General features: G+C 37.4%; 2 protein-coding genes across 2 annotated transcripts in view; one reads left to right on the top strand and one right to left on the bottom strand.

Moving 5' to 3' along the window:
* The window catches only part of LOC142350294 (uncharacterized), a 68,853-nt gene that overhangs the window by 11,963 nt on the left and 37,008 nt on the right, over positions 1-19,882 (bottom strand). The gene's annotated exons all lie outside the window — the stretch shown is intronic.
* LOC142351108 (small ribosomal subunit protein uS8-like) lies at positions 14,409-19,276 on the top strand. The gene is made up of 2 exons (XM_075403195.1): positions 14,409-14,692; positions 18,956-19,276. Exons 1-2 carry the CDS (start codon positions 14,447-14,449, stop codon positions 19,100-19,102), a joined length of 393 nt encoding a protein of 130 aa, XP_075259310.1. The 5' UTR covers positions 14,409-14,446; the 3' UTR covers positions 19,103-19,276.

The following is a 19,882-nucleotide window of genomic DNA, read 5'->3' as shown; positions in this document are numbered from 1 at the left end:
CACAAGATGGCCGGAAGCTCAGATTGAAAAGCTTAGCGGAGGCTAAGCCAGCGTTGGTAGCTTCACAACAACAATCTGCAGTAGCGGATTTAGAGTCGCTAGAAAATGAGAGTGGGTCAGCGGTGGCTGATCAAGAGTCTTTAAGATGTCAGAACTGTCAGCGGCAATTCAGTACAGTTACCGGACGCAAAGTGCACCAAACAAGATTCTGCAAAGCCGGTTTGTCAAAGAATGTCGTCGACAAGTCAAAGTTCGAGCAACTAGAGGCGAGCCTCACCTGTGACAAGTGTGAAAGGAAGTTCAAAACAGTCAATGGCCGAAAAGTTCACCAATCGAGATACTGTGGCAAACCTAAAGCAGCTGCCACACGCGTGTTTTCCTGCAAAGTACAAGATGTTCTCGGAAACGAATTTGAAAACATAGAAGCGTTCAAGTATCTCGGATCATATGTCAGCCTCAAGCATGGAGACCTGCAGGAAGTCAATTGCAAACTTGCAGAAGGTAGACAACGGTTTGCTAACTTCCAAAATCTCTGGAAGAGCAAGCAGCTCAGCGTGCACCTCAAGTGCAATTTGTACAAAGCACTCGTTTTATCAGCCGTGCTGTACAGCTCAGAGACTTGGACTCTTTCGAAATTAATGGAGAGAAAACTTGAGAGTTTCCACTGTGGTTGTCTTCGGAGAATTCTACGTGTGTCATATCTGGAGAAAGCAACGAACGATGAAATTATGTCAAGATCGCGAATGCCCCAACTATCCACGATGATCATGCTCAAACGGATAAAATGGTACGGTCACATCCAGAGAATGGAACCAGGAAGATTAGCCCGCAGTGCCTTCGATTGGGACCCGCCCGATCAATACGCCCATGCCAGACGCGCTCCTGGGGGGCAACGGAAAACGTGGATGAGTCAAATCGAAGGAGACTGTGTACGAAACAAAGTATCGTTCACCAGATTGCAGGAGAAAGCAGCAACAGGGTCAAAGAATGCCTTCAACAATTTCGTCGTACAGCACTTCACAGAATAACCAAACAAATAACTCTTCTTGTTTTGTTTGTATTTGTATTTGTATTTGTATTTGTTGCCAACCGTGCCTTTATTTCATATTTGGAATTAAAGTGTTGAAACAGTAGTAGTAGTAGTAGTAGTAGTAGTAGTAGTAGTAGTAGTAGTAGTAGTAGTAGTAGTAGTAGTAGTAGTAGTAGTAGTAGTAGTAGTAGTGGTAGTAGTAGTAGTAGTAGTAGTAGTAGTAGTAGTAGTAGTAGTGGTAGTAGTAGTAGTAGTAGTAGTAGTAGTAGAAGTAGTAGTATTAGTAGTAGTGGTAGTAGAAGTAGTAGTATCAGTAGTAATAGTAGTAGTAGTAGTAGTAGTAGTAGTAGTAGTAGTAGTAGTAGTAGTTGTAGTAGTAGTAGTAGTAGTAGTAGTAGTAGTAGTAGTAGTAGTAGTAGTAGTAGTAGTAGTAGTAGTAGTAGTAGTAGTAGTAGTAGTAGTAGTAGTAGTAGTAGTAGTAGTAGTAGTAGTAGTAGTAGTAGTAGTAGTAGTAGTAGTAGTAGTAGTAGTAGTAGTAGTAGTAGTAGTAGTAGTAGTAGTAGTAGTAGTAGTAGTAGTCTACTGACCTTTAGACAAAATCCAACCTCACCTCCACGTGGTGTCCCCTGGGGGTAGGTCATGTGCTGCGGCTCTCCGCTTACATGGTCGAGCTAATGAGGCACTGGTCTTCTAGTTTGTGGCGCAACTAGTCGTATCTCAGCCTTCAAACACCAAAGCAATGAGAGTCGGTCAGTGGTGGCTGACCAAGAGTCTTTAAGATGTCAGAATTGTCAGCGGCAATTCAGTACAGTTACTGGACGCAAAGTGCACCAAACAAGATTCTGCAAAGCCGGTTTGTCAAAGAATGTCGTCGACAAGTCAAAGTTCGAGCAACTAGAGGCGAGCCTTACCTGTGACAAGTGTGAAAGAAAGTTCAAAACAGTCAATGGCCGAAAATTTCACCAATCGAGATACTGTGGCAAACCTAAAGCAGTTGCCACACGCGTGTTTTCCTGCAAAGTACAAGATGTTCTCGGAAACGAGTTTGAAAACATAGAAGCGTTCAAGTATCTCTGATCATATGTCAGCCTCAAGCATGGGGACCTGCAGGAAGTCAATTGCAAACTTGCAGAAGGTAGACAACGGTTTGCTAACTTCCAAAATCTCTGGAAGAGCAAGCAGCTCAGCGTGCACCTCAAGTGCAATTTGTACAAAGCACTCGTTTTATCAGCCGTGCTGTACAGCTCAGAGACTTGGACTCTTTCGAAATTAATGGAGAGAAAACTTGAGAGTTTCCACTGTGGTTGTCTTCGGAGAATTCTACGTGTGTCATATCTGGAGAAAGCAACGAACGAAGAAATTATGTCAAGATCACGAATGCCCCAAATATCCACGATGATCATGCTCAAACGGATAAAATGGTACGGTCACATCCAGAGAATGGAACCAGGAAGATTAGCCCGCAGTGCTTCGATTGGGACCCGCCCGATCAATACGTCCATGCTAGACGCGCTCCTGGGGGGCAACGGAAAACGTGGATGAGTCAAATCGAAGGAGACTGTGTACGAAACAAAGTATCGTTCACCAGATTGCAGGAGAAAGCAGCAACCGGGTCAAAAAATGCCTTCAACAATTTCGTCGTACAGCACTTCACAGAATAACCAAACAAATAACTCTTCTTACTTTGTTTGTATTTGTTGCCAACCGTGCCTTTATTTCATATTTGGAATTAAAGTGTTGAAACAGTAGTAGTAGTAGTAGTAGTAGTAGTAGTAGTAGTAGTAGTAGTAGTAGTAGTAGTAGTAGTAGTAGTAGTAGTAGTAGTAGTAATAGTAGTAGTAGTAGTTGTAGTAGTAGTAGTAGTAGTAGTAGTAGTAGTAGTAGTAGTAGTAGTAGTAGTAGTAGTAGTAGTAGTAGTAGTAGTAGTAGTAGAAGTAGTAGTAGTAGTAGTAGTAGTAGTAGTAGTAGTAGTAGTAGTAGTAGTAGTAGTAGTAGTAGTAGTAGTAGTAGTAGTAGTAGTAGTAGTAGTAGTAGTAGTAGTAGTAGTAGTAGTAGTAGTAGTAGTAGTAGTAGTAGTAGTAGTAGTAGTAGTAGTAGTAGTAGTAGTAGTAGTAGTAGTAGTAGTAGTAGTAGTAGTAGTAGTAGTAGTAGTAGTAGTAGTAGTAGTAGTAGTAGTAGTAGTAGTAGTAGTAGTAGTAGTAGTAGTAGTAGTAGTAGTAGTAGTAGTAGTAGTAGTAGTAGTAGTAGTAGTAGTAGTAGTAGTAGTAGTAGTAGTAGTAGTAGTAGTAGTAGTAGTAGTAGTAGTAGTAGTAGTAGTAGTAGTAGTAGTAGTAGTAGTAGTAGTAGTAGTAGTAGTAGCTGTAGCCTAACTTGAAAATGGCCCATTTTTGGCCCATTTTCAAGTTTGGCTACAGAATCTCAGTACCCAAATTCAAGTGCCCATTTTCGAGTTAAAATCGTCGTACCCGAATTCCAGTTTTGGGATGCCCATTTTCAAGTTTTCAAAATGAGACCAAATTACAGTTTGGCCCGATCCCCATTTTCATGTCTACTCATATGACTAGTATGACTCGACAAAAAAATGGGTATGGTTGATTTTTTGTTGCGGCCAATGCAATAGTTTAACTTAAAACACTTAAATTTATCTTAGAGACATAAATCCTTCTCAAATTTTTGAAAAACTAAAATCTTGTTTTTTTAAAAACTTTTGTTATTGGACAAATTTTCTGCGGGGCTGTCAACTGGGGAAGATCCCCTATTTTTTGATCCCCCTGAAAAGTTTTTTTGCTTTTTTAAAACGAATATTTTATTGCTGAAATTCACACGTATTCAGTCAGGTGATGTACAATATGGAAAATGATATCTGCTATTTTGTTTAGCAGAAAGTAAGTTTTACTAAACATTATGAAGATATAACTAAACATTAGATTAACAATTGTCTGCAATTCGATCAAAGTCGCAACTGTTACCTATTGAGTCGAATAGAAGTTGTTTTGAAAAAAAAATTGAGTGTAAAACGACTTCAAAATTAACCAAAAAACACAAATTGAAGAAATTAGAAGATCATCTCGAGCTGAAGTCTCAGCTTGAACTTGTCGTTACGCAAAACATACAATTTTAGCTTCTGTCATTTATGTGAGCTATTTCTAGCTCAATATGCCCTTGAACGTTGTTTTTTGCGTTGTTTGATCCCTATTTATATTTATTTCAACGTGACGGGAGACAGCGAAGCAACCAATTAAACAAAAATTATTTGAACTAAAATAAACACCTGGCTGGAAGTCCATCGAGACCTTATTATCACGTTCCTGATGCCGACTAAACTTTTCTTTTTGAATTGTGTATGAAATTCAGTAGAAATGTGGTTCTGCTGTTTTAAAAGCATAGAAAGGCTAATAAAATTGACCATTTACGATTTTCAACTTGAATATTCCAACTTTATAATTTTGGATTATAATCAATTCCTGCAGGGATCCACTATTACAAGGGATGTTGTAAAATCCAGTTTTTAACAGAAAGTGTGCTGAGTTTTAAAATGAGACTCATTTGAGCTCTTGAGGACCAAGACCTATCTTATCTCGAACTGAGTTCAACATTTTACGTTCTTGCAGTAGACGCTGCAAGAGGACCGTAACGTGCCTAAACGATCAAAAACTGTCAACTGCTTTGGTTTTGCATATCTGCATAACTAGAATTCTTCAAATAAATAGATGAGTGGGTATAGTGTTCAAAGAACTAATTCAAAATGGCCAAAAATGGCTACTCATCGATGTCATAAACATGTTCAGTCCGAAAAAAACTTCAATTTGTAGTTTCGCAAAACGTTTTTTTTTCTGCGTCCTTCATGTGACACCAATCTTCTCTAAGCCGTTTACAGGCAGAATTGTTAACTATCCCGTTGATGAGCAGTTGTTTTGAAAAAAATGGAGGGCCCAAAGACTTTGACTTCAACCAAAAAAAATCAATTTAAAAAAAAAAAGTAGGGGATCATCTCGAGTTGAGGGCACTGACCTTCAACTCGGGGTGATCCCCTCCTTTTTGACCCCCCTAGAAATTTTATTTCATATCCGTTATTTTAAGTCCATGTTTGTGTACGGTAATTAACTCCTAAACAGGCGATAGACTTAGAGAAAATTGAAATCCGCAAAATTTTTTTTAAAAACACCGGATTTCGCAACTCTAAAACACTTAATTTTTATTATATTGTGTTACCAATCTTCTCCAAGCCGATCACAGGCAGAATTGTTAACTATCCCGTGGATGAAGAGGTGTTTTGAAAAAAATGGAGCGGCCAAAGACTTTGACTTTAAGCAAAAAAAATCAATTTGGAAAAAAAAATAGGGGATCATCTCGAGTTGAGGGCTCTGGCCTTCATCTCGGGATGATCCCCTATTTTTGGAACCCCCGAGAAATTCCATTTTATTTCCGTTATTTTAAGCCCATGTTTGTTTCCGGTAATTAATCGCTAAACAGGCGATGGACTTAGAGAAAATTGAAATCCGCAAAATTTTTTTTAAAAACTCCGGATTTTGCAACTCTAAATCACTTAATTTTTATTATATTGTGATATCAATCTTCTCCAAGCCGCTCACAGGCAGAATTGTTAATTATCCCGTTGATGAAGAGGTGCTTTGAAAAAAATGGAGCGGCCAAAGACTTTCACTTTAAGAAAAAAAATCAATTTGAAAAAAATAATGGGATCATCTCGAGTTGAGGGCTCTGGCCTTCAACTCGGGATGATCCCCTTTTTTTTTACCCCACGAGAAATCCCAGTTTATGTCCGTTATTTTAATCCCATTTTTGTTTCCGGTAATTCACCCCTAAACAGGTGATGGACTTGGAGAAAATTGAAATCCGCAAAAAATTTTTCAAAAACTCCGGATTTCGCAACTGTAAAACACTTAATTTTTATTAAATTGTGATACCAATCTTCTTCTCCAAGCCGTTCACAGGCAGATTTGTTAACTATCGCAAGGATGAAGAGGTGTTTTGAGAAAAATGGAGCAGCCAAAAACTTTGACTGTAAGCAAAAAAAATCAATTTGAAAAAAAAATAGGGGATCATCTCGAGTTGAGGGCTCTGGCCTTCGTCTCGGGATGATCCCCTATTTTTTTGACCCCCTGAGAAATTCCATTTTATGTCCGTTATTTTAAGCCCATGTTTGTTTCCGGTAATTAATCCCTAAACAGGCGATGGACTTAGAGAAAATTGAAATCCGCAAAAGTTTTTTTAAAAACTCCGGATTTTGCAATTCTAAATCACTTAATTTTTATTATATTGTGATACCAATCTTCTTCAAGCCGTTCACAGGCAGAATTTTTAATTATCCCGTTGATGAAGAGGTGTTTTGAAAAAAATGGAGCGGCCAAAGACTTTTTCACTTTAAGAAAAAAAAATCAATTTGAAAAAAAAATGGGATCATCTCGAGTTGAGGGCTCTGGCCTTCAACTCGGGATGATCCCCTTTTTTTACCCCCGAGAAATCCCAGTTTATGTCCGTTGTTTTAAACCCATTTTTGTTTCCGGTAATTCACCCCTAAACAGGTGATGGACTTAGAGAAAATTGAAATCCGCAAAATTTTTTTTAAAAACTCCGGATTCCGCACCTCTAAAACACTTAATTTTTATTATATTGTGATACCAATCTTCTTCTCCAAGCCGTTCACAGCACAGGCAGATTTGTTAACTATCGCAAGGATGAAGAGGTGTTTTGAATAAAATGGAGCAGCCAAAGACTTTGACTTTAGGCAAAAAAAATCAATTTGAAAAAAAAATAGGGGATCATCTCGAGTTGAGGGCTCTGGCCTTCATCTTGGGATGATCCCCTTTTTTTTGACCCCCCGAGAAATTCCATTTTAAGTCCGTTGTTTTAAGCCCATGTTTGTTTCCGGTCATTATTCCCTAAATAGGCGATGGACTTAGAGAAAATTGAAATCCGCAAATTTTTTTTTAAAAACTCCGGATTTTGCAACTCTAAATCACTTAATTTTTATTATATTGTGATACCAGTCTTCTCCAAGCCGTTCATAGGCAGAATTGTTAACTATCCCGTTGATGAAGAGGTGCTTTGTAAAAATGGAGCGGCCAAAGACTTTCACTTTAGGAAAAAAAATCAATTTGAAAAAAAAAATATGGGATCATCTCTAGTTGAGAGCTCTGGCCTTCAACTCGGGATGATCCCCTATTTTTTTGACCCCCCGAGAAATCTAATTTTATGTCCGTTATTTTAAGCCCATGTTTGTTTCCGGTAATTAATCCCTAAACAGGTGATGGACTTAGAGAAAATTGAAAACCGCAAAATTTTTTTTAAAAACTCCGGATTTCGCAACTCTGAAACACTTAATTTTTATAATAATGTGATACACATCGTCTCCAAGAGGTTTACAGGCAGATTTTTTCACTATCCCGTGGATGAGGAGGTGTTTTGAAAAAAATGGAGGGGCCAAAGTTTTTGACTTAAAGCAAAAAAGATCAATTTGAAAAAAAAATAGTGGATCGTCTCGATTTGAAGGCTCTGACCCCGTAGAAATCATTTTTTCTTACCCCTGTAGCAAACAAAACGTATGTTTGTTATTTTAGGCCACTTTTTTCCCTGTAATTGATCCCTAATCTGGCAATGGACTTCGAAAAAATTGAAAGCACTCAAAAGCATTCTACTCATACCAAAATTTTGGGCTAATTTTTAATGTCTTTAAATGATTTAGGCTGGATTTTTCCGTACGAACATCCATGAGGAAGTCGAGGAATTGGTATGACAATTATTTTTATGTTTAATAGAAAAACCTGGCGACCAGACCAATAGGGCCACTTTGGCATTTTTTTTTCGAACCCAAATTCTAGTTTTTTGGTTTTTCAAAGTTTTCCCCTTGTATTATTAAGATATGTGCAATTTCATCAACGTAAGTATTTTTTTCTCCATAAAACTGAATTGTAACAAAAAACAGTATTTCAGAAATGACATCAGAAACCGTTCTCAAATTCGTTTTTCTGTACCTTGAACTCTTATTTTTTTGTTTCAGATTTTTTTGCTTCCTTTTTTTCGAAGTTATTATTCTTTCTGCTTCAAAAAACAAAAACTGGAGGAAAACAACTATATCCGAAAAGTACTGAAAAACTTTCTGGCATGAAAATGATCATTTTTATTTATGGTATTCTCTTTGAATGGATCTCATCTTTTTCAGTTTGACTTGAACAAACTGAGATGTACCCAAACTCAAGTTTTTCACAAAAAATCAAAATCAACTGAAAACAACAACACAACGGTTTTTCCAGTGAAAAGTTGTGTTTAAAAAATTGTTTTCGTTAAGCTTTGTGACCCAACAAGCAAACTGAAAGCATTAGAACGAAAAAAAAGTTGCAAAAACGACCTATCAACTTTAATAATTTTCTGCTGCTTGGAAAGAGTTTGACATAAATTTCAGAACTCTGTTTTTAGAATTGGGAGCTGAAAATTACGAGATCGCTGACTCTTAACATGTTTATTTCAAAACATTTTGAAGCACAATCCTCAGTAGCATAAATTTTGAATGGCCTTATTTTTGCTGAGTCTCGTCGGAAAATGCTTCTGGTGTTCGAAATAGTTTTTCAATTTTTCTGATGCTATTTGAATTGAAAAATCGGCCCTTTTGAACCCGGATAGCATTCTGAAATTGAGGTTCCATAAATATTTTGCTGAGCTCATTAAAATTAACCGTCTTCCAGATATTCGCATCCGGCCAAAAATTATACAAAATTCGTACCCAAATTCAAGTCGATAATTTTAAAAACCTTTTTTTCTCGGTTTTTAATAGATATTAGAATCCAGCAAAATGTTACCTGTCTTGTATGACTATTTTTAGTTGACATGCGAAATTTCAGACTCCAGGACTCATATTTGAGTTTTTGCCTAATTCCACTTTTCTTGCAGTTCAGTGGTCACTCGTTTGGGTCACTTTCATTATATGACCTAAAAATTAGGTCGTTTCCAGGCACCAAACGCAACTGCACTACAAGATCAAAAATGCCAGAACTTAGTCATACAGCACCGAAATTGAAAGAAAAAATCAAAAATATTAATTTTTGATGAAGAAACAGAGTTTTCAATTTCCCTTACTGTTTGGCCGCGGATGTCACCCTACTCCGCTCGGTCAATAAAACAACAAATAAGAGAGCTAGAATGATTTAAAAAAGTGTTCTGGAAAGCTCTCAAGCGTGAATATCAATCTACGATGAGAAAAAATAACTTTTATCTGTAAAATTGAGAGAAAAGTGCAGTTTTTTCAAAAATTAATTAATTTTTTAAAACCTAATAGAAACCAAAGAAACGCTTTTCAAATAGGGCCATTTTCAGTTTTGGCTAGATTAACATCTTGGCTAACGAAAACAAGTTTTATCTGAGCTCTGGGAACAGAAATGAGAAATCTCCGATTAATACCGTAATCCGCGGATCGCTTACCCCAAATTCAAGTCGGCCGTAGTAGTAGTAGTAGTAGTAGTAGTAGTAGTAGTAGTAGTAGTAGTAGTAGTAGTAGTAGTAGTAGTAGTAGTAGTAGTAGTAGTAGTAGTAGTAGTAGTAGTAGTAGTAGTAGTAGTAGTAGTAGTAGTAGTAGTAGTAGTAGTAGTAGTAGTAGTAGTAGTAGTAGTAGTAGTAGTAGTAGTAGTAGTAGTAGTAGTAGTAGTAGTAGTAGTAGTAGTAGTAGTAGTAGTAGTAGTAGTAGTAGTAGTAGTAGTAGTAGTAGTAGTAGTAGTAGTAGTAGTAGTAGTAGTAGTAGTAGTAGTAGTAGTAGTAGTAGTAGTAGTAGTAGTAGTAGTAGTAGTAGTAGTAGTAGTAGTAGTAGTAGTAGTAGTAGTAGTAGTAGTAGTAGTAGTAGTAGTAGTAGTAGTAGTAGTAGTAGTAGTAGTAGTAGTAGTAGTAGTAGTAGTAGTAGTAGTAGTAGTAGTAGTAGTAGTAGTAGTAGTAGTAGTAGTAGTAGTAGTAGTACCACTTCTACAAAAATCCTTTCTACATGTTAGATCACCGTAGATTGACCATTTATCTAGTCTTTTTTGTACAATTTTGAGTTGTGTCATAGCATAGCGGTTTAAATTAAAACAAAGACTATTGAGCACCAAAACTGGTTCGATCACTGACTTGTACTTTTCGGGTCGCGCTTTTTTTGTTAGATCAGGGACGCAAATTGGGATCACAAAGGCGCATTATGAGCCGGGGCACAAGCTTTATCGGTTTACAGATCTCATTTTAGTTCCCTAAGAAACAGGAGGGAAGCAGAAATTGACAATCAAAAATTAAACTGATCTAAAACGTGATTTTCTGAACCTTGCAATCATCGTCAAATTTACTTATTTTATAATGGAATAACTTTTTTCAAAATATATATACATGTCATTCGTTCCATATATCAAATTCTAAAAATAGAGTTGGAAGAACATCAAAACTCTGAAAATTTTAACAGATGAAACCACATTTACAACCTTTTAATTAAATTTAATACAACCAGAATTATTGAGTTTTTGCTCCGGAGTTTTTGATTTCCCCAGTTTTTTGTTTAAAACTCCTGAAAAGGAGTTTTTACTTTCACTCCTGTTTGCTGTCATCTTTTATTTGTTGCAGTTGACAAATTTTTGAATTATAATGTACCAAAATAGTTTTTGAGTTTGAAAAGTCAAATTTTTTTAATTTGGTTTAAAACTCCAAGGTCAGTTGCCGTCCCCGGCACTCGTCCTGCGTATTTAGTTACAGTCTGAAATTTTTGATGTACATCGCTTCTTTTGTCACTAAATTTTCAATCGCACAAAATGCACCAGGAATGTCCCAATCAATATGATGCGCTGTATCACGACATTCAATGAGGTGATGTCAAACAGAGGAATTTTTCTTTCGATCTTCCTAAATTCTAGTGGTATTGTTGTGGGTTGCTTGGCATACATGGATTGTATCGCATTTTTTGTAAATGTATGTGCCACATCCGAGTTCAGGTTTTTAACAAAAGATGATTTCAGGGTGGACAAGCAAATTTTTAAATCTCTCGTTGTAAAAAAACATTTGAATATAAAACAGTTTTTCAGTATATTTGTAATAATTTGAGTTATTTTTGCTCTGTCTTGAACCAAAAACATCAATTTAGGCTTATTTATGTTCACACTTAGTTGTTTTGAGATGTTGTTCATGTTATGTGGCTTCCTTTATCCTTTTTCTTTTTGACTTTTCTATCCAACGTCTCATTGAAAATATTTAGAAGTTGAATACTGATTTTCAGCCCAGATCGCTGTTTATTATAGAGTTTCATCAAAGGATTGTCATTCACTAGTTGCATTGAATATTCCATTTACAGTCCGATGAATCATATTCTTTTTATCTGTAAACGGTTTACAGTAAAAAAAATTTAACATTATGCCGCTCGCTCTCAGTAGACTTTGATACCAATGACAGCTAATTTTCTAATTTTTATTCATCCTTTACGTTTATGATGAGGTCTAGGAACACCAGGTTTATTTTATAGTCTCACGAGGTTACTGTAAGTTTATGTGCAGATAAATCGGATATTCAAGGTACTCTAGAGGGTTTCCTTTAAGAGTGCACACTATGTCACCCACATACCTCTTGAAATTTTTTTAATATTCTAAGTGTCCCCCGTTGTGCCGTTTTTTGCAAAATACTAACAGATCCTTACTTTTTTTTACAATTTTAAAACTCCGTGTCTGTAATACCATGACATTTTGCATGAAATCAGTTTTTAAAAGATTTGAACTCAACTCTCTCGCGTCGTAATGCGTCTATTTCAATCAATGCATATTCCTCTCATTCCATGAGTTTTCTTCTCCCTTCATTGGTTTCTGTAAAGATTCTTCAAAACATTTTGTCATCATTTTTGCCATTTTTACTGCCAGCCAAAATTTAATCTTCAAAATGACTTAAAGTATCTACGAATTTTTATAATAATTTGCAGTTAAAATCAGATAATCATTTTCTTCACAGTTAAAACGGCAAAAATGTTCAATCTTTAATCGGATCCTTTTTGAATTTTTTGAAATTCAAGGCTATCCTTGATTACAATTCCCGGAATTAAGTTTTTACTTTCACATCTATTTGTTGATATTCTTTACTTGTTGGATTTTTCAAAAACGTCAAAAAAACTTGTACCAGAATTCTTTTTGAATTTCAAATGTCAAATTCCTTGTATGTGTTTTACTTCAAAGTAAAAGCACTTCACACATCTCGCCCCAGGTTTTCGTCGCGCGTGTTTATTTGCGGTTTCTAAATTTTGGTGTGGGGCGCTTTTTTATCATTAGTTTTTAAAAAATTCAAAAATCATCATGAATGTCCCGTTCAACATTATGAGCTGTAACACAACGTTCTGTAACACAAAAAAAAACGATTCACCTGTGGAACAAATGGTGTCCCACAGGGGAATCGTTCTTTAAAATTCCTAAATCCAAATGATAGCATTTTTGATGATTTTGGCCAATATAGATGGAATTGCATCTAATGCATTTGACTTTATATTTCACATGCGATTGCAGATTTGTACCAGAAGAGGATTTCAGGGTGGTCCAACAAGCTCATAATTTTCTCGTTTTGAAAATTTTCTAAATGTCACACAATCTACTCTGTCTATTTGTGAAACATTCAGTGATGTTTCTCCTGTTTGAACAAAAAATATCAGTTTAAGCTCAGCCGGATACTGATTTTCAGCCATATACTGATCTCCACATTTTCTTAAGAACTACCTCAAAGGATTAGAAATCACTATTTGCATTGAAAATTATATGTACAGTATCTTGAAATTAAATTTTTCTTACATTTTCACGGTGCACAGCTATTGAAATTTAAGATAATGACGGTGTCAAAAGATTTCTGATACCAATAACAGCTAACTTTAAATTCAGCTTCTACGTTTATGTTCAGGTCTAGGAAGGCCAGGGTTCCATTACCGTTGGGTGTCTCAATAGTGGAATAGAAGTTTATGAAGAGAATTCCCATGCTCAGGGTACCCTAGAGGGTTCCCTTTAACTGTGCACACTATGTCATCGACATACTTTTTTATGAATTTTGATTCTTGCGTGTACTCGGTTGTACCTTTTTCTGCTTAATAGGAATACATCCACACAATTTCTTGCATGTACTTATACTTTGTGTCAGTAATAGTTTAGCGTTTTGCACGAAACCAGTTTACACATCATTCGCAATCGATTTTTTTTCCCTCGGAAAACATCGCGCCGGTTACAATCAATGCACAATTCTTTCACGTCAGGTCTTTGATCTCCCTTCACATATTTGGTTTTACAAGTATTGTCCCAAAGAACCCAAAGAATTTGTCCATATATTTGCTAAATTTACCCCCAGTGAAGCACTCGTTCACAAATAGCGTCACGTCAGTAATAGCTTGGCATTGTGTATGAAACCAGTTTTTACATGATTCGCACTCGACTCCTTTCCCTCGGGGAAAAAAACGCGTCGGTTATAATCAATGCACATTCCCTTCATGTCAGAAGTATTGTTCTCCCTTCTCACATTTGGTTTTCGCAAGAATTTTTCAAAAGATTTTGTCCACATTTTCCAAAATTGCCGCCAGTGAAGCACCCATGGCTAAACCGTCCATTTGAGTGTACCATGTTTTGGATCTTTCGTTTGCGCCCCCCTCCAGTACGGTATGCTCGCCCCAGTTAGAGCACGTGCCATGACAGTAAATCATCATGTAAAAATATAGAGCGTGCGTCTGGGGGCTGCAAATAATATGCACTCACTAAGCTGGGGCACAAACGGAAATGATTCCATATTTTATATTGTTCTCTTGAAAAAAATAAGATTAGGCCCTTTTATGTAGCCGCTGATTTAGTGGATGTGTCATTTAATGGTGATGTAAGTTTAAAATACAATGTTTTTGCGGTAAATTACACACGCTGCTGTGATGTTTCATAGTGCGGGCTCAGTGTTCCGTCCATTAGTTGGAGTTTACCGGTTTTTTAAATATTAAAAATGATTGGTCGATCGGATCTTTTCGTTTGTGACCCCCCCCCCCCCCAGCTTAGTAGGTGCACATTATGTGCAACCCCCAACGCATGTGCATTTTTTTGTTGAAACGTGTAAATTACTCAGAATATAACCCTAAGGTTAGATATATACATGCTTTAAAATGTCAAATAAATTAATAATAATGATTTAATATTAATAATTTTTAATAATGATTTGACGTGTAATGACAAGTCTGTAACTGAGGGAGCATGGGGGGGGGGGGGTGGGGTGTGAGCAAACAGAAAAGATCCGGTGGATCTTTTCCGTTTGTACCCCCCAGTACTTTATGTACCCCCCCCCCCCCCCAGTTACAGAGAATGTGCCATTACACAAACGGAAAACATCCCAAGAGAAAACTTTTGAGTCGATATTAATAGATTTTAAGAACAATCATATGCGGATTTTCAGAGCAATAAGTGACACATAATGGTGCGAATGAATGTATTAGCTGACGCGTGCAACGCAATCAACAATGCCGGAAAGAGAGGAAAGAGGCAAGTTCTCATTCGCCCATGCAGCAAAGTGATCATTCGTTTCTTGAAGCTAATGCAAAAGTATGGCTACATTGGCAGCTTTGAGCACATTGATGACCACAGAGCAGGAAAAATAATTGTTCAGCTCAATGGAAAACTGAACAAATGCGGATGTATCTCTCCTAGATTTGACGTTGAGGTTTGTATCTAATACGATATTGTTTTTATATCGCAAAGCTCAATAGAAATGAAACCAGTTCCAAAGATCTTTCAATTAAATCAAAGTTTTGAGTTGACCTTTTTAGACACCAGTTGGTCTTGATTGGCTCTGGAACAAGTTGTTGAATAGCTGTGATAGCTGGTGATGTGTTTAATAGTTGGTGGTTTGTTTTTTCATAGCCGTGAAGCGATAGCTGAGGCTATTATTGGCCTTCTCTTGGTTTTTTTTTCAAGATTTTTGCTACAACCATATGACGTCACAGCTTTTTGTTCATTCGTTCATGCAATTTCAACAATTGCGTGCATGACGTCATTTTTCGCTCTTAGTGGTTAGAGTTTTTTGTTCATTGGCGCGTTTCATTTTTTTGTCACGTGACTTACCTCACTCTCAAAAATGACTTACTCTCTGAAATTGACTTTACTTTAATTCAGAGATCAGGTTAATTGGTTATATATCACTCTAATTGAAGGTTATTTAAGAGCAGCTAATGGAAGCAGCAATAATTGTCCATAATTTAATCAAAATTTAACATCTCAGTTCTTAATGAGAACTTTTTTGTCTGTTTTTTTTTTCGTTTTCAGATTGCAGATCTACGAAGCTATTCCAGCTATCCTCTGGCAATCTGCCAGCTATAGTTCTCAATTCAAAGAGTTTTGATAGTATCGGGGAGCTGCATTTTTAAAGATGTATGTTAACATATTTCCTTGATTTTTAAGTCAAATTTCTGGTGATTGTGGTCACGAAGTGGAGCGAAGTGGAGCAATTTTAGCAGTCGTTAGGTGAAAATTTGAAGTTTTTTCGACATTTCGATAATACCAATAAAATACTTAAAATATCTTGATGCGTACAACGCATGCACACTAATCCCCTTCAACAAAAACCCGGTGTTCGACCTAATGGCGTGCAAGTTCTTAGTCGCATCATAGGCAAAATGCATCATCAAGCGTATAGAAAACGACCTAAGCTTTTTGGGTGGCAACAAACAACTTAGCCTCGGCCAAAAGTGCGGGATTGAACACTCAATTCACTCTCTGCCCTCGGAATATGAAAAACCTGAAAATTGAGCTGGTCTCCTAATAGACGCAAAAAAACGCCTTCAACTGCCTCAACCTTGACTTGGTAGTTGAAAATATCAAGAGAATTTGCCCCGCCTTGAGTTTTGGTAATCAAAACTCATGGTCAGTCCCCTCCGATTTATACGTCGCATGTAAAACACTGCAGTCCCTAGGGGGCACAACTCAAAGGGACCCCATTGCTATGGCTTTTTATGGAATAGCCACCATTCCCTTGTTCAAGCTTGTTCACAATAGGCACGTGTCGCAAAAATGGTATGGCGGCGCAGTAGGACGTTTGGAGGACTTACTCTTGTTCTTCAAACAACTAATTGAACATGGTAGCTATTTTCGGCTCTACCGTGAACGCTACCCAAATGTCAATGAGTAGTAAAAAAGAGGCTCCAGAGATCAAGGCGCTCAGGTTGTTTGAGAGGACGGCAGTTGAATTTTTTGAGGGCTGACGCGTTCTAGTATCTGTAATAGGCAATGAGAAAGCCTATGAGACCTTTAAGGTAACCACAGCTGTAAAGTATGCGACTTGAAAAGATTAGGGCAAGTAGCAAAAAGATCTCCTCAAAACGCTCAGGCATGCCTAACAAGAGGCATGCAACAAAAACCAATTTTTTTTCTAGGACAACGCCAAACTCATGGAATCTCTTCACAGACGCGGAAGCCAACATCCAAACGCACGACCTACCGTCGTTCTTCGAGTCTCCGGTGTCTCAATCGCCACGGCGATTGTGTTCTCTACCAACCCGGAAGGGCGGACTAAACATCATGGAGCCAGTAGATTACGAAACGCAGGAGGCGGCTTCGCTGACCGCATGCGCTCCTCTCACCCACGAACGCAAAACGCACGACCAACGAACCGCACGCCTGAATAAAATTCGATCGCGTAAGAAGAATCTCATGGAAAGCCTTCAGACCGAGCAACGCCACGTAATAGAAATGATTTTGGAAAAAGGAGCATCGAACTGGCTCACAGCTCTACCGCTTAAATGTTGCGGTTTCACGCTAACCAAGTCCTAATTTAGCGACGGGCTTTGAATTAGATATAACATCGAGGCCAAAAATACGCTCATCAATTGTCCATGTGGTGATGTTCGCCCTGTCACATGCTCTCTACTGTGCGAAGGCTGTGTATACACACATTAGACCAAACGAGATCCGAGACACCTTTGCTAAGATTATGCATGACGTTTGCTATGATGTCGAGGTTGAGTCGACTCTTCAGATGCTTCAAGGCGAGTCCTTTATACACAAAAGTGCTAGCACTGATCAAAACGGGCGATTAGAATTTAAAACGAATGGCCTATGGGGCCAGGTTTATTTACTTGACGTGAAGATCTTGCCAAGTCATCCCACTCGTCAAGTCATGCCCGAAAAACTCCGTAGAAGCTTAAAAATATGAGTCGTCGGAGTGCCCGCGACGCGTCCTTTAAAACAACTAGCTAGCAAATTTGCTGAAAAGAAAGACGAATCATACTACTCGGACGCCATTACATACATACGCACGAGAATAAGTTTTGCTCTCCTGCGCAGTGCTATCTTATGCCCTAGAGGGTGTCGTGGTTCCAAACGGCCGACTGACAGTGATAGTTCATGCAGTGACATAGTGAGGGAGGGGAGACTAGACTAATAACAAATAAGCTTATAAAGAAATTCAATTCTCATGATGCAGCTTTATAAGAGCTATAGTGCCTTGTCTTTAAAATTATATACGATGCAGTGATGTCTCAAAGTAGGGATCACTACTGATCCATTGGATTGTCCTGCGCCGCTTAGGAGCAAACCCCATTCTTTATATTTCTGAGGATAAAAAATAAAATATTTATGGGGTACTTCAAAATCCACTTGGCGCTACAAATAACTGGAGTATCCGCTCCATTGCTATGCACCAAATGATAAAAAAACATAAATAAAATTCAACGTACAAAGTTGAGATCAACGTTTGCGAACGAGACAGTGGCATTTGATTGACCAGGTACACGTTCTTAGTTATACCTAAAATTACAAAAATTTGAGAAAAAACGTCTTAAGAGGAGTTACATGAGTACGTTTCCAGAAGCTGGCATACGAGTTTTAGACAGAATGACGCTGAACAGTGAATGTATATTAAATGAGAGGATTTAGAGCAAAAACCTAATGTAAATTGAGGAAAACGGACACAAGCTGCAATGATGCCCGTAAGAACTGTCTGCAGTAGCTCAGGTATCACTTAAATTGCAGGTAGTTTTCCTCCGAGAGATGGACGTCTGGCATAAATTCATTTTTCATCAACGTCGGTACATCAGTATTAGGAGAAAACTGATTGACGAAAGCTATTGAAGAGATTTGCATTGACAGGGTTGATCTAAGCTAACTGGTCTTTCTAAAAGCTCCGCACTAGGTACATGATGCCTACCACTTGGTTATCTAAATATTTTAAACGCTGTGTTTGTAGAGGAATATGGGTAGAGTTGAAAACGGAATAGTTCTCTAATTACATAAACTCGTATACATCCCAGTCAAACTTATTGTTAACTGAGAAACTAGCTGCATGTTTAAGGTTAGCCAAAAACGAATACAAGTTATAGATCGTCTGAATTAAAATTTGACGTCTCAGCTATTAGTATAAGAAGTGAAGTGTTTCTTCTTCGCTCTAATGTTGACCGTGGCATATTGACTTCGCAGTTCTACGAAGGTATTGCAGCTATTTTCTGGCAATCTGCCAGCTACGTTTATTGATGTTTTTTCGCATGGCAGATTTCTTTCATCCTCGAATGAAACAAGCCGAAGGCCAAAGCGTGAACAAGTGGTGCACTTTTCAAAACTAATAGTGGGCGCATGGTTGTTGAATTTCTGGGAAGACATAGTTCATTTTGTAACGGGGAATATCTGATGCACTGGATCCTTGTTGGGGATTTTCCCACTTTCCTGAATTTGTTAGATATATGTTTGAATATTGAGTTAAATAGGTTTTACATTATTGAGTTTACATTAACACGTTAACAATATTTTTTTAATGGAGAAAATTTTGTTACAAGAATCTAAGAGCAAATTTTGTTGCATTTTTGTTGTACGATTAGTCTTAAAAGCAACTCAGCGGACATTAGTGGGTGATGATGTTATTTGTATGTTAAATTGAAGTGCTTTTGTGTTTTTTGTAAAGTAGTTTGTGAATGGAGGATGTGTTTGTGTGTTGAAGGTGGCAGATATTGAGCAGTGGAGTACTCACTTGTTGCCATCGCGTCAGTTTGGTCATGTCATCCTCACTACCTCCTCAGGTATCATGGATCACAATGAGGCCAGGAAGAGGAACGTGGGGGGCAAGATAGTGGGCTTCTTCTTCTAACCCACTCAACCCACAAAAATACCAGAAGAGAGGAGAGACACTACAGCTCCTTCTCAGCGCCCATTCTCAAAGACTAAAATGAACTCGTCCTTGATTTAGAATGATCTTTGCTTTCTACGGGAACCTCGAGGTTGTTTTTGTTACTGTGACGAATTCATTTTTGTCCATCTTTCATTTTGTGAGAGTTCCTATCATAATAAGAAACAATAATCCTTGTTTCTACTGGCGTACGTTTTAGGTCTCAATCACTTTCAGTTCGTTATGAACTATAAATTAATACCTCAAGAGAAGCATTTAGAAACGGACAAAAAAAAAGAAAATAGCCGCATTTAAAATATATTTTGGGTCATAAATGGCTTGACGTTTTTTCTCAAATGCTGCAAATTTTTAAATGCATGCTGAAGGAACGGTTTTCAGGGAACTTCTGCTCCTTTGGTTTTAAAAATTAGCAACATTAAGCACCTTTTTCTATAGTATAATGGGTAATATAGGATTATAGCACACGACTCAATTCGGGTGTAGCACGGCTCTAGAGTCATAAAGTACTCATTACTGTACCATCCATCACCTGGGTGTGTTACATTAATTATTCAATATTTAAAAGTTAAATGTTCACTTTTTTAAAAAATAATATACATTTCTTGCACTTCAAACAGTTAGCAAAGGCGCAGTACATGACATGAAAATTTAGTTAAATTTCTTTAAACACACAAACTATACGACAAACGGGCTCAATGTCTAACTTTTTAACAATAAAGAGGACTATGACTATCAAACTTG

Source organism: Convolutriloba macropyga, chromosome 12, assembly GCF_964194025.1.
Source record: "Convolutriloba macropyga chromosome 12, txConMacr16.3, whole genome shotgun sequence".
Classification (NCBI taxonomy): domain Eukaryota; kingdom Metazoa; phylum Xenacoelomorpha; order Acoela; family Convolutidae; genus Convolutriloba; species Convolutriloba macropyga.
Note: the sequence above shows the minus strand (reverse complement) of the source record. Positions and strands in the feature narration are given on the sequence as shown.

Excerpts from the sequence above, each read along its gene's own strand:
- LOC142351108 (XM_075403195.1), top strand. The coding sequence starts at position 14,447 with ATGGTGCGAATGAATGTATTAGCTGACGCGTGCAACGCAATCAACAAT. Across the intron at positions 14,693-18,955 it reads CTCCTAGATTTGACGTTGAG|GTGGCAGATATTGAGCAGTG; the intron begins GTTTGTATCTAA and ends TGTGTGTTGAAG.